This window comes from Coturnix japonica, chromosome 1 (genome assembly GCF_054131305.1).
Source record: "Coturnix japonica strain WE chromosome 1, WE-NBRP24, whole genome shotgun sequence".
Taxonomy (NCBI): domain Eukaryota; kingdom Metazoa; phylum Chordata; class Aves; order Galliformes; family Phasianidae; genus Coturnix; species Coturnix japonica.
The window spans coordinates 158,807,589-158,821,308 of NC_140663.1; the positions used below are offsets into that span (position 1 = coordinate 158,807,589).

Below are 13,720 nucleotides of genomic sequence, written 5' to 3' on the forward strand. Positions count from 1 at the left end.
GTATCCATATGCCAATAGGAAATATATGATTGAGCCCTTAAAGAGCTAGTCAGGAGTATGTAAACCTTTCACAGTCCTCAAAGAACTCGGGAAAGTCCTTAAAATTGGAACAGTCAAGATCAACAGCATCTTATTTTCTTCCTTCCCTCTAACTGGAATTTATGGAAAGGAAGACATCAGCCTTTGCAATTACAAAACAGCTGCACATTCAAAGAACTTTGGAGATCTCAGTCTGACCTTTGAACACCCCTTTCATGAAACAAGATTCTTCAGTAACCATATGCCTCCCAAATTCAATCAACAGTCTCCCTGATGCATCTCAAACAGAAAGGAAGGATGGACAAACTAGTGCATATTCCTTTTTGAGCCTTCAATATCAAGCAGCAAAATATGCATGTCACTACAACAAAGACACAGCCTTTCTCAAATTAAAGTTCTGAACAGCATCACCATTCTTCCAAGGACTTGTCTTCTCTTCAAACCACAACACTCGCTAAACAGGAGTTAAGCCAGGACAACTAGTAATTTCCCACTTTGTTGTCAAATGATATTCCAAAAGTTCAAAGATTCTTTTTCCCTAAGTTGTCAGTGATCAAGTACTACAGAATGTGTCTTTACTAAGCCCATGTAACATCATTCTTTCTTTATTCAGATGACTGAATTACTATTCCCAATTCATTTTGAAGCCCTGTGCTCTACTGAGCTGACCTCCATTGCTCTCCAGGCTTCTCGTGACAGTGCCAGCACTTTTAAAAAAAGAAATGTTTAATATCTGTACAAAATTAGATCTTTATCGCTCTTTGCAGGTATAAAGAACTTTTATACAAGTCAAAATAACTTAGAAAGAAGGGTTCTTTGATAAAAATGACAGAAACTGCAAAGACAAACAAAAGTATTTCAGTTCTTTTCAAACAGTGTTCCATTGATATGAACAAATTCATGCAGAACTCATCAAGGTTGTATCTGAAAATATTTTTAGAGCATCTCAGTGACTGGAACACTTGGCATCTAGCTCGAAGGAAGACTACAATAGGTCTACTGCATGAGGCCAAATTTTTTCTAACTCACCACTTCGGAAACAAATCATAAAGCAAACACACATTTTCCAACCTGAGAACAATTACCCAATTTTTCTTTGAAAGGAACCTCTCACATTCCCCATTTCTATCTGTTCGACACGTGAAAATGAGATCATCCTGACTTCTTCTCTCCTCAATACTGACACTGCGAGTGTTGAGACAATCACAGCTTTCTTTCAGTGTCTTCCCTTTTAGGAGTAATACAAACCTCTAGCATCAGACATGTAAGGTGATGTATGGGAAACTGTTGATCACAGCCTGACCCTCTGATTAACCACCTGAGACAAGCAATGAGTCAGCTGCGGGAGAACAGGTGAAGGTAATTCAGCTGTGCTACCGGAAGGGGTGGAACTTGGCTCCACTTCTCCCAGATCTCATTTAAGGGCTGATTACCACTAAGGCAGGATCTCTTTCTCTGGAGATCACTCCTTTGTGGAGTTTACTGTGAACCTTCAACATCAGTGTTTATTTTCCCTTTATCCTTCTATCACAATAATCTTTCATAGAAAACATCTGTATAAGCTCTGTTTACCTACTGACTGTATAACTGTACAATTGTATAACTGTACAGGTGACGTCTAGGAAAACAGTAACTGCCACACTACATCATCAACACTTGAAAATCATCCCTAGTATTTAGCTTCTATTATCACAATTGCGTATCCAAAAGCAGTAGCGGACAACCTCAGTGAACAAAAATTAGATGTTTCTGCAAAACTATGCATGACCTAAATACGCTTCACCCCAGCTTCTATTTAAACACCTAGCAGAGAGTCCACAGCATGCAAGCTCATATGGCAGAGCTCCTAAACAACAGACTATGCACAAAATTCAGAAAAGCCAAACCATCCAGACAAGCTCATAATAATACGCAAAGCTCACTGAAGTTGCACTAGTAAATTTAGCTGACCTTTATCCAAAAAAGACAATTCCCTTCTCCTGTATTTTATTATGGAATGCCAATTTCTCTCCCTTTCAACCACTCATTTGATCCAAGGCTTCATTAAGCTAACAGAGATACTGTTATTACAGTATCTCTGAAATGGACAATTTCTTTCCATTCAAATCAGCACATTAGCTGCCTTCCACCATAAGGCACTCTTGAGTTTCTACTGAAATCATATTCTTCTCAAATGCACTAATATGCACTTTATTTGGACCTGAATCCAAATTGCTTGACACTACCCACCACTGTTTAGTATAAAGCCACAGCTGTTGTTGGAGCAGAAAGTACTTACATTGTCACTTGCAAGACTGCAGAAAGAAAGAACTTGTGCTAATCTCAGACAAGCTGACTGTAGTTCATGAATAGGTCAGAACATTCATCTTCAAAGTACTCTTTTAACCACAGGAAGACCTCTCAATTCATTTAAAGCAGGATTATACTATTCCATATAAAAATTTTATGAGTTTGGATTTTTATTTATATTACTATAGAAGATGGATCAAATTAGATTTGACAGCCAATACGACAAACCAAGCATATAACTTAATCCTGGTAAGATGAAGAAGGTCAAAGCAAAGAAACCAGTCATACATAGTACATACACTAAGATGCACTGGAGAGAATCCCCAACAGCTCGGGAGTTTAACAAATGATCAAGGAATGTGAACAGTAACAATGTAGCTACTGAAATTTACATCTACTGGAAACATTTTAGCACTTGTAATATCCCGTGCTAAAAGGTCAACCACCTTACCCTCAGGGCTTTAAGCTGTAAGGAAAAGATAGACTAAGACTGAGGAGAGAAAGCAACACAATGCATGTTTACCACATAAGAATACCCTAAACAAAGAGCAGAAATGCAGACATGCATAAATGTCCTTTTAACTACTGGAGATGAAGAATCCAAGGAAAGGCTGAGAACGAAAATGATCCAGCTGATTTTGGAAGGAACAAACCAGAGAAAGCTCCTGGGGCAATTAAAAAAAAGTCTGGCTACTAAACTTACTTATTCAAACAGTAAAATGGGATATAAACAAGCAGCATCAATTTAAATAAAGGAGCATGTGAGTCAATGTAAAATGTGACACATTAGGAGCACGAAGATGATTCAAGAAGCTACAGTTTTAAATGGACCTAAAATGGAAAGATGACTGCAATTACAGCTATGAAAAACAAAAAACCAATGTAGCAGCACTTAAGATGATATCTTTTGAATAACAGCTTCAGTTGCACAAACTGTGTTTTTATTGGAACTAGAACAATAATTGTTCTCCACCTCTAGGAACAGGCATTAAAGGCTGAGAAAGATCTGCTTTAAGACAGATGGCAAGAAGTAAACTGAGACCTACTCTTTTTCCAGAAAAATGAATTGAACAGGAAAGATATAACCATTAAAAATAAATCATACCACAATGTAGTATGCCTGGCAAGGAAAGATTAGTGAAAAAAATAATAGACGTGAGGCAAGTTGTCATCTAATAAATGAACTGGCCACAGGATGTACAAATTTAGACCTCGTCTTTAATAATTAAAATATATCCTAATTGAAAAAGTTGCCCACCACACAGCAGCCTCTATGTTTAGTAAGGAATCAGTTTCAAAGTTCATAATAGCAAACCTAATCAAATTCCCCATGTTCTTCCACAGAAACCTTGTGAAACAAAATGAATTTTAGAAGTATAGAATAAAGGGAACATTGGCTGCGATACTGACTTTCTCCAAGTGACAGAGATGCTCTGAAATGGTAGATAGTCAAGAAGAAAAACATGAAACCAACAAAACACATAGTGCAAACAAGTGATGTTTTCCTCAGATAGAAGAAATGGGCTTGAATAAATCAGAGGTTCATTCACTGAATACAAGACTTACTTCTGTTTCCACCTGTGAAAGACCTTCTATTTGATGGAAATAATCGCTGCATCAGTTCCCATTAGCATGGGGTCCAACATATCCCTGACAAACTTTGCTATTAGGAACAGATGCAGTTTCCCTGCACAGCTTGTAGTGCAAAATTCTTGCAACATATTGAAGCCCGTCACAATAAACATTACAGAATCAGACCAGATTCTCAGCTGATTCACAAATATTTAACATGAAGCTGTTGCTTGAATGATAAAAGCCTGAAAAACATCCATGCCTGTATTTTACGTTGATACACTGAAGTTAAACTACTCTCAAGTGCTTTTGTGAGTTTGTAAGCAAGGCAGAGATGTGTTTATGTATAAAAATAGACCAAAAAAAAAAACCAAAAAACGACTGCATCAGTACAAAGTTGTAATAATAGTGAAAAGCACATAAATGTTTCAAAAGGACTGAAAGTATGAGAAATGCTTACCTTAAGTTTGAATTCAAGCTGGGGTAGAACAGAAAGTAGGAGGTGACTGTCAATATTGTACAGCTCCAGAATCAAGTCAAACACATGCTCTGACAGGTCACTAATAGATGTTTTCCCAAGCATCAGAACCTGATTGAAGAACTAGGAAGTAAAACAGAGTGTACATCAATAACAGTGTGCATATATGTGTATGTATACACACATACACATATGATTTTCTAAATCATAAGCCTGCCCACCACTAAAACTATACTTTAGATTTACAGTTTAAAAGGGGAGGTGGGTAGGAGGGTGCAGAGAGAACAGCTCAAGACTATAATGTTGTCTAGAAAGATCTCATAAATACACAATCTTGGTTTATGTTCAAAATTACACATAAAGAAAAAAGCACAAGCAGTAACGTTTGTTTTACTACAGTAGGGCTATGAATAATTTCAGAAAGCTTGCAGCTGGACAGCAGAAAAACATTCCTATGCAATCTCCTCTGAAGCAGTAAGTTTGACAACTGGGACTGGAGTGAGAGTTTTCTCTGAAGATACTTCTTAAATCTGAAAACATAGTTAATTCCCAAGGTGTTAAAAGAAAGAAACAAAAAGCATTCAAGATTTTCCACTGTTTTCAAGCTCTTGAGGTTTTGGATAGCTTCCATGAGACTTACTAAATCTTTAACTACTTTAAAAAAAGCATTATTTCTTTTCCTAGTGAGCAACTTAATTCAGAGAATATTTATGTATGACCTTTTCTTCCTGTCTTCACTCTTCATGTACAATGCTTATTATGTTCCTTGTTGTTTTTCTTTGTTGTTTTGTTTTGAACTTGGCTATATTCTTCAACCCACTAATCACTTTTCCTCCTTACCACCTATTCTTAGATTCTGTTTCCTCCTCTTTTCCTGAGTAGTCACTGAAATTCTGCTGTCTTAACTTCTCATCGCTTCAAAATAGTCTTATCTCCTCCCTAAAACAAAACAACCACCACCAAAACAAACAAAAAAATCCATGCTTTGTTGCAAGAACAATACAAACACATAAGTACATTTGCTGGTGAAAAGTCCAGAACACAAGTTCCAGGGAACTTGAGGGAACTGGGACTGTTTAGTCTGGAGAAGAGGAGGCCCAAGGGATACTTAATCACTTCACAACTCCTTAATAGGAGGTTGTAGTGAGGTGTGGATAACAGCAATAGGACAAGAAGCAATAGCCTTTAGTTAGGTTCAGGTTAGATATTAGGAAAAACTTCTCAGAAAGAATGGCAACACATTGTAACAGGCTGCCAAGGGATGTGATTGTTCCTGGACAGTTCAAAAAACAAGGCATGCTGGGGATGAGGAGATGGATGGACCAGATCTCAGTCTTGTCCAGATGTAACAATTCCATTCCTCCATTATGTCTTCTGATCAGGTTAAGGATCCATTAAGACAGCAGAAAGTAAACTATTCACTCCGTTTTAGAAAACAAAATTGTTAAGGACTTATTAGTTTCTATACAGCAAAGAAACAGACTTAAAAGGAGAGTGTTTCAATAATAAAACAACTGTGGATGCCCCATCCCTGGAGGCATTCAAGGCCAGGCTGGATGTGGCTCTTGGCAGCCTGGTCTGGTGGTTGGAGACCCTGCACATAGCAGGGGGGTTAAAACTGGATGATCTTTGTGGTCCTTTTCAACCACGACCATTCTATGATTCTATGACTATTGGCAATTCATTCTTTTCATAACACATCTTACTGTTTGAAAATATATTTATTTCCATATTTGTTTGCAGTCTTCACTTACATTAGTAATGTATGGTTCAATTGCTTGTGCTGTCCTCTTAAGCAAAGCCTTTGCCAAATCATAGGCTTGTTTGTTTAAATTCTGAAAAATAAAACAAATGTTTTAAGTACATGAATTAATCTTAAACAATAAACAGAAGAGTTTTGATTTACCATACGTCAATGAACATATTAAAGAAACAGCATCTTTTTATACTTTCAGTTATAAAGATAATACAGTCAAACCAAAACAAGCCCAAAGCTTAGAAAATTTCTCCTAGATCAGAGCTTATTTTCCAGTTGCTCTCTATCAGCTTCGCCAAAAATTAGAAAAGCAATATGAAGCAACTTCAAGGCATTAACAGGCTACACTGAACTCTCAGAACAATCTGCTTCATTTCACTGGTCTCAAAACAAGATATCTCGGAGGTTTCTGAGCACTGAAAATGAAAATTTCAGTCTTTTTCATTCCCAATTTATAGTTTTGAGAACTTCTCTTCCCAAGTTCCTTAGTTTTCATCCTTGCAAAATTTCCCCATCACTTACACGCAAAGGAGATGTAAGAGCCAACACTGGCAGTCTTATGACAAAATCTGCCACTATTCCAGAAAAGAGAAGGTTCTAGCATGAAAAAATAAAAATAACAAAGTATTCCCCCCTGCAGTATCTGCTTTTTATTATTTTATCAGAATTGTGACTCTTCGGGGAAAAAAACGCATACACAGCCATAATAAGAACTGTATGCCACTGGCAATTACTGTTCCAAATCCTTGACTGCCGCAGTTCACCACATCAAAGCCCAGACAGCAGCTTTCACCTGGGCGAGAGTGAACACCGTATCCCGAGCGGGATCTCATCTACATGCAAAACAGGTCTGAACTGCAGACCTAACACAGCAAAGTTCCAAGAGTCAGATCTGTTTGGATTTATACTAACGACACGTTCCGCTTGTATCTTTCACACAGCAGCTGATATTAAGAAAGCTGCCGTTTGCACAACTACTAATCACTAAAATTGTAAAAATTTAACAGAAATTATTGCAAGCAGACTTAGGAAAAGAAGTCTAAAAGAACAGAGACCTTTCATAATTAAGCCATTAAATATCAGACAAAAGATCTCCCAGTACCATAATACTTGCTGGGATAAGGGCCAGAAGTAGCAGTTTCCAACCTTGAGTAAATTACTCACATTACACTCCATTCTATCTAAAAAGCTGTGAGCAGGCAAAGGGAAGCTCTTTGCTGAAGAAGTACCAGAGTCCTCAAATGTTCAAAAGCTGTATTTTTTTTGAAAATGAATGATAAAATTGTCCTAAAAGCACAGGAGAAAGTGTACCCCTCCCTTTATAGCTTCAGGATATAAGCAAAACCAGGAAGGCAGCATTGCCCTGGTTGAAATTAAAACAGGAGCAAACCAGGCCAAAACAAAATGGGTTGGAATATGTTCAAGAAGCCTGTCTTCTTAACTAATTCAACAGCCATAAAGGTATTTCAACTTTATCATGAGGCTTTAACCTTCTCACAAAGGAGAAACGCCATGAGGTAAAATCTAAGTTAGATTCCTTCTTTTCCTTACCTAAACTCTCATACGGCATCACCACCTTTCACAAGTGTAAAACTTGTGCCATCCCTTCTCCAGAACATCTTACTAACTTCTCCTGCAGACAAAAGAAGGCAGCAGGATCTCTCACAGCATGGCAGGGACATTTCTGTGGTGATATAGGCAAGGATCTCCAGGACAGTTTGCCAGAACCAGTCAGGTAGGTACGATGGGGTGGTTGGCAGTGGTAGAAATACATACCTACTGATTTTTTTTCCCATTCACTTCTTCCAGTTGTCTCTAAGTCCAATGTAATACAGCTCAAAGCAGTTCAGAATGAAATAACTTGCACTCATATTTTAAAAGGAGAAAACAAGTACAGGCCCCTTATCTTCTTCTTCAAAAAGGTAGTGTGGCCAGCATCGACCTCGTCCTTAATTTTTATAACATCTAAATTTTAAGACAATATATCTAGAGCAAATATTCCTAAAGAAATACATCTTTTTAAAGCATTTTTTCTCTTAATTTGAAAAAGATATTCAATTTTATTCCCACTACCAAGGACACAACAGGTGAAGTTGATCCAAGAGCACTTTACAACGCAAATTTAAATGGATCCTCTAGTTCTTCTGAGGGAGGGGAGGAGACACGTTTTTAAGGTTGGCTGACAAAACAGAAAAAGCAGCTGAGGTGTTGCCAAGATAGATAGTACTAATTATTAAGCAAGTTTCTAATGGAGACAGTTAGGAATTTAATTGTCAATATCACTTTTCTGAGAAGATAAGCACATTAATCATGTCAGATGTGCAGTGTGGGACTCCCTGTAGCACTTCTGAGGCTGCAAATGGAACACTGTTAAACACTCCAGGAAATGAAGCACAATTTGCCCGCTAACACTGCACAAACACAGAACTGTTTACAGGTGCTAATATAAAGGCTTTATAATCTGAAAAGCGTAATTAAAAGAGAAAACTATTCATTTGTCTTGCATTTTTATATCGACTACTTCTCCCTTGGTTCCAATATTTTCTGGGTTTAGTTCCTTATTTACTTGATTCCCTCTTAAGGTAATCCTATCAGAAGAATTCCAATGGAGTTTGTAGAATGAAAGAAGAGCCAAACCAGAAAAGGAAGATGGTTAAACACCAAAGAAATTTGGATTTGGGCAACGATGCAACAAACTGTGTTGTTTTACTTTATTATCTGATATTTGCTCAAGTCAGATGGAACATCTTAGACTATTTCAGTGATTACTAATTACAGCAGACAGATATTTGATAATGTGTCACATTCTCTGTATGTGCTCCTGTGCCTGAATTTTTGCAGTCATCCTGCTAGCACCACTGTTTTATTACTTTCTACACAGAACTACTACTTGTATCCAGCACTTCTCTTAGGAAATAAACCACTGACCTTGATTTTTAAAAAGTACCAGTAAGTGAAGTAACCTTTGGTAAATTAGTGATTTAATTACTATAACTCTTCAGGTAATTTTAGTATCAAAACCCAGCCGCTGGATCTTAGCATCCAGGGTCCATAACGACAGGAGTTGTGTGAACTTTCTCTTCCCAAAAGTCACAGAAGGCTCCTTTGATAACATACATAGAGTAAGCTCCTCAAGTCTTCAACCTAGTGCCCTATGGAACTGCTTATACAGCTGAAGTCATAGTACCAGTATCACTATTTTCTGACAAACAAAGTTTTCATCAGAGGTAAAAGAAAATACAGAATTCCAAATGCCTCACCCTATTAAATCATTCTCAGTCAATAACTTTAAACCCACTACGAAACAAAACTGCTTCAATGCTAGAACCAAACTAGCAGCATACAAACTACCCAAAAATCAGTTCAATAAACTTGAACCATAAGAACAGCGTAGTCAAATAAGTTCAACACACATCGCGCCATGAAACAAATAGCAAATGCTTAACTGAAAAAATGCAAACTGAAATACTTTGCAAACTCCTGCTTTTGTTTCTTGTATTCCAAGGTTTAATTTTGTTTTAGCCACACAGATTTCTTTCCTGGCACAAATGTACTCCCTGAAAGACACAGCTAGAAAATCTCTCCAGTTGAAACTAAACCCAAGACTATGGTAAATATGTAAGTCTTTCATTGTCAACAGAAAAATAATTAATGTGCTGCATGAAGCATCTTACGAAAAGCCCATTCAGATTCTCTGGATACATCACGATTTCTCAGTTCAGATCCACTCCATTCACTCACTTCTAATGCTTTTAAAATTAACAATAAAAAAACATTCAATCTTTTCACTGAATTCAATTTTCAGGATGAAAAAAACCCCACACCCGTCAGGTGACACTCCAAACTATCCCAAATCCTGCTAAGTTCACATTTCCTACATAATTTCCCAGGAGTTCTCAGAATCTTATAAGTCTCCTTGACTGTAACCCAACAGATTTTAGTAAGACCTGGCTAGTTTTTGGAATAAAAGGTCTGTTAAAGGTCTACCGTTAATTGCTTCTCACAGTTAACTGTACAATTTATTTTTAATTATTTTTATTTAAAAAACAATCACCACTACTCATTAAGGTAAGACAGACACTGTTTCTGATTATTTCTATGACTGTGTCAAAAACACGCCAATGTGCTTCTAATGACACCAAGTCAACATTAACCTTTGCCCCCCTGCTTAGGGCAGCACAGTGTTTTGAACAGTTGATACAGCATTATACTAATTGAAAGCTTTCCAAAGGACATATGGACCTTCCACATAAATGTCTGGCACCACTGGCCACGTATCATAAACTATGCATAAATTCATATGACATTAAAGCTTTAAAATGACTGCTATTGCTTTGGCCTACGCCACACAAATTAAAGCAACAAAATGATACTAAATTTTATAGTTATTAAAGTTGGTTAACAAAAAAATTAAATCAGACAATAGGAACATACTTCAGCTATTCTGTCAGCAAAAATTCTAAATACGTGATATAAGATAAACCTTAAGAACAACTACAAAACAAATTTAACCACTAGTAACTCTTACCTTATGTGCTGGCACTAGATTAACTAACACTGTATCCAAAAGTTCCTGTGACACAGTATCTCCCTCACAAATGATAGAGCTCATCAGATCAACCATATGCATGTGTACTTTTTGGTTGTGTCCATTGCTGAAATTAAAAACAAGAATTCTCAGTGTTCTATTCACGTGAAGGGCAAAGTTTTAATCAGAATATTCTCCAAGATAATGCCAAAAGAAAAGAGTATCAATAATAATAATCAAATTACAAGTTTTTTTAGAAGTCAAACCACTGAAGTTTCTGGGCTGCATACAGCTCTTTTCATAGCATTCTTCTTCACTAGGAGAGTGGTTAGGCCCTGGAACAGGCTGCCCACGGAGGTTGTGGATGCCCCGTCCTTGGAGGTGTTCAAGGCCAGGTTGGACGGGGCCCTGGGCAACCTGATCTAGTAAATGTGTATGTTTGGTGGCCCTGCCAGGCAGGGGGGTTGGAACTACATGATCCTTGAGGTCCCTTCCAACCCAGGTCATTCTGTGATTCTGTGATTCTCAAATCTCATGTCCCCTTTCTCTACAACTATACTACTAAAAAGGACTTTATCAGTCCCTACCACAAGAATAAGACAGAATACTGAGAAGTTTTTCTTCTCTACTCCACATTTGAGTTCACATGTGGAGTGCTGTGTCCAGTGCAGAGACATAGAGTCAGCCCAACAAAGGGCCAGAATCATGACTACACACTGGAACAGCTCTCATAAAAGCAGCATTTGTGAGAGATAGGTTTTTTTTTTTTTCTTCCCATCCTCGAGAAGAAAGGGGTCAGGGAGAACTTCTTATATTTAAATACCTGATTTGGGAAGTAAAGATGACAAAACCAGACTCATCTCAGTAGTGTCCAGTGACAGGACAAAAAGCAATGGGAACAAGTTGAAAGCTATTTAAACAGTAACACCATTTAAACATACGACATTCTATTTATTTCCTTGTAAAGTAAATGAATGCTATTAACAGCTTGCAACAAGAGGCCACAGACCCTCCATACTTGAGGAGGAGCTCAGTTAGCTGACCCTGCTGAGCAGGGAGGGGTGGACTAGATGACTGTTCCTTCCAGTGTCCACTATCCTCTGTACCACATTTTTACAGCAATTCTTCCAATTCTCTTAGAACTGTATAACGTACCATTCAACTTCAGTTTCAAGAAAAGGGTGAAATAAAACGCAGTAGGAGACAATGAATATAACCTACTTGGATGAAAATAATTTGCTGTGTATCTTGTTTAATCAAAGCATGTGGAATGGACAGCTACTTCTAGTTAAACTGAATTGGAATCAGTCATAAAGATTAAGCTTGTGACTGCTTAAAGCCTAACAACAGATTGAACATTTAAGTTAGAAACAACATCTCAATCATGCAATAATGTTTTTGTGGCAATACTTACTTTATTACTGAAAACAGCGTCCTGTACAGTTGTGTGAAAATCTCATTGCTGTCTTCTAACTCAAAACATATGTTATAAGACTTCACCCAAGCAATGTTCTAAGTTGAAGAGGGAAAAAATAAAGCAGTTAATGTAAGATTAAGTTTAAAAATAGCATTTAAACTTTGTATTAGTTTATCAAGCTTACCTCAAGTAAATAAAAATATCGATTGAACTGGGGGCTTTTTGTATCTTCTAAACCCTTAAGTTGCCTTGTTATGAACATAAATATATCCTGAAAAGAAAAGAAGCTACATTTAATCAATTGAAATGAAACTTTTAAAACTATAATAAACCACCTTTTGAAATTACTAATACTATTCTTCACTAAGAAGTATGTAGTAATGACAGAGACAATATTTTACTATCCAAAAACAATGAGATCTACAAAACACCTCAAGGAATAATCTTAAAATGCTTCAAACTCTTTACAAAAAGAATTGAGGAAGTTTCATTTTTCTGAGGAAGGAAAAAGTTTTCCTTTTCCAAATAAACCAGACAATCTGATAAGTAAAGCTGCAGTTGGCTGAAGTCAATGTTATTCACAAGGACAAAGAATTAAGTTTTTACCTTATGCTGCAATGGGTTTGAACTGGAGAAAAGAGGCAATAAAGTAGTAGCCAGCTGCAGCTTTCCTAAGAGTACTACAATACGTATAAAGTAAAGTGTTTATGCATTTTTCCATCACAGTGTGACAGATCACATCTCTTGTAAAAGACCAACAAAATCAACAACCTAAGTTTCTCCTGCTTTCTGTATCTATTCTCAGCACCAGAAAACTTCAAAAAACATCTCTCAAAATAAATCTAAGCAGGTTGTAAGGAACAAGCAATCAATTATGAACAGAATGGAAACAGAGGAAGGTGTCCTTTTTAAATACTTTTTATATTTGAGAAATGAATAGCTAGAAAATTCTAGCTACCATTTTAAATCAAAAGACTGAGAAGTACATCATCATCATCCAGTGACAGTGTTCACAGCCTCAAGCGTATCAGTAATAATTTAGGTACAAATTAATTATGACATCTATAAAGTTGCTGTAATAAATACATGAAAGCCTTACAGTTAACCATGAAAAGTTTCCTTAGAAGAAAGGAATTGTGATCTATAAGCTAGTTGTAATATAATCCTCACACTGAGTTACATTTATACATAAGGAAAGCTCATGAGCCTCTTCCACACACCATTTGCTTAAGATTAGAAAGCTCTTCTGTTATGTTTTCAAATGACCGTTCCACGTTGGTCCCCAACCAAGAATGATGAGATAGAGATGAGAATATAGTTCCATCTTACTAAGGCTACAAGCACAAAATCCAGACTTAATAGATAAGCCAAGCATTTACTGCTCTAGGTTAAAAACAGGAATCAGAACATACATCATCACCACCTCTTGGTAAAAATAAAAATAAAAGAAAAATAAAATTTAAAAGTACAGCAAGCACATGGCTCAAAGATGCAGCTTCATGGAATTCAAGACTGTAGCTTTGATGTGTTAACTATGGATGATCAGAAGAGCTGCCATTTGGTTCACGCTTCAGATCAGTTACAGAGCACACGAAGCTCACTCTGTAGCTGAAATTAAACCAGAATATGCAGTTCAAGGAG

At 36.9% G+C, this 13,720-nt stretch overlaps 1 protein-coding gene across 10 annotated transcripts in view; it reads right to left on the reverse strand.

The window, feature by feature from the left end:
- The window catches only part of PDS5B (PDS5 cohesin associated factor B), a 99,943-nt gene that overhangs the window by 60,261 nt on the left and 25,962 nt on the right, over positions 1–13,720 (reverse strand). For all 10 annotated transcript variants that reach the window (XM_085536259.1, XM_085536255.1, XM_085536257.1 and 7 more), the window contains 5 exons: positions 12,264–12,350; positions 12,077–12,174; positions 10,663–10,789; positions 6,133–6,213; positions 4,361–4,501 (listed from right to left, as the gene is read on the reverse strand). In XM_085536259.1, the coding sequence (XP_085392385.1) occupies positions 4,361–4,501; positions 6,133–6,213; positions 10,663–10,789; positions 12,077–12,174; positions 12,264–12,350 (534 nt within the window). The remainder of the gene's footprint in view (positions 1–4,360; positions 4,502–6,132; positions 6,214–10,662; positions 10,790–12,076; positions 12,175–12,263; positions 12,351–13,720) is intronic.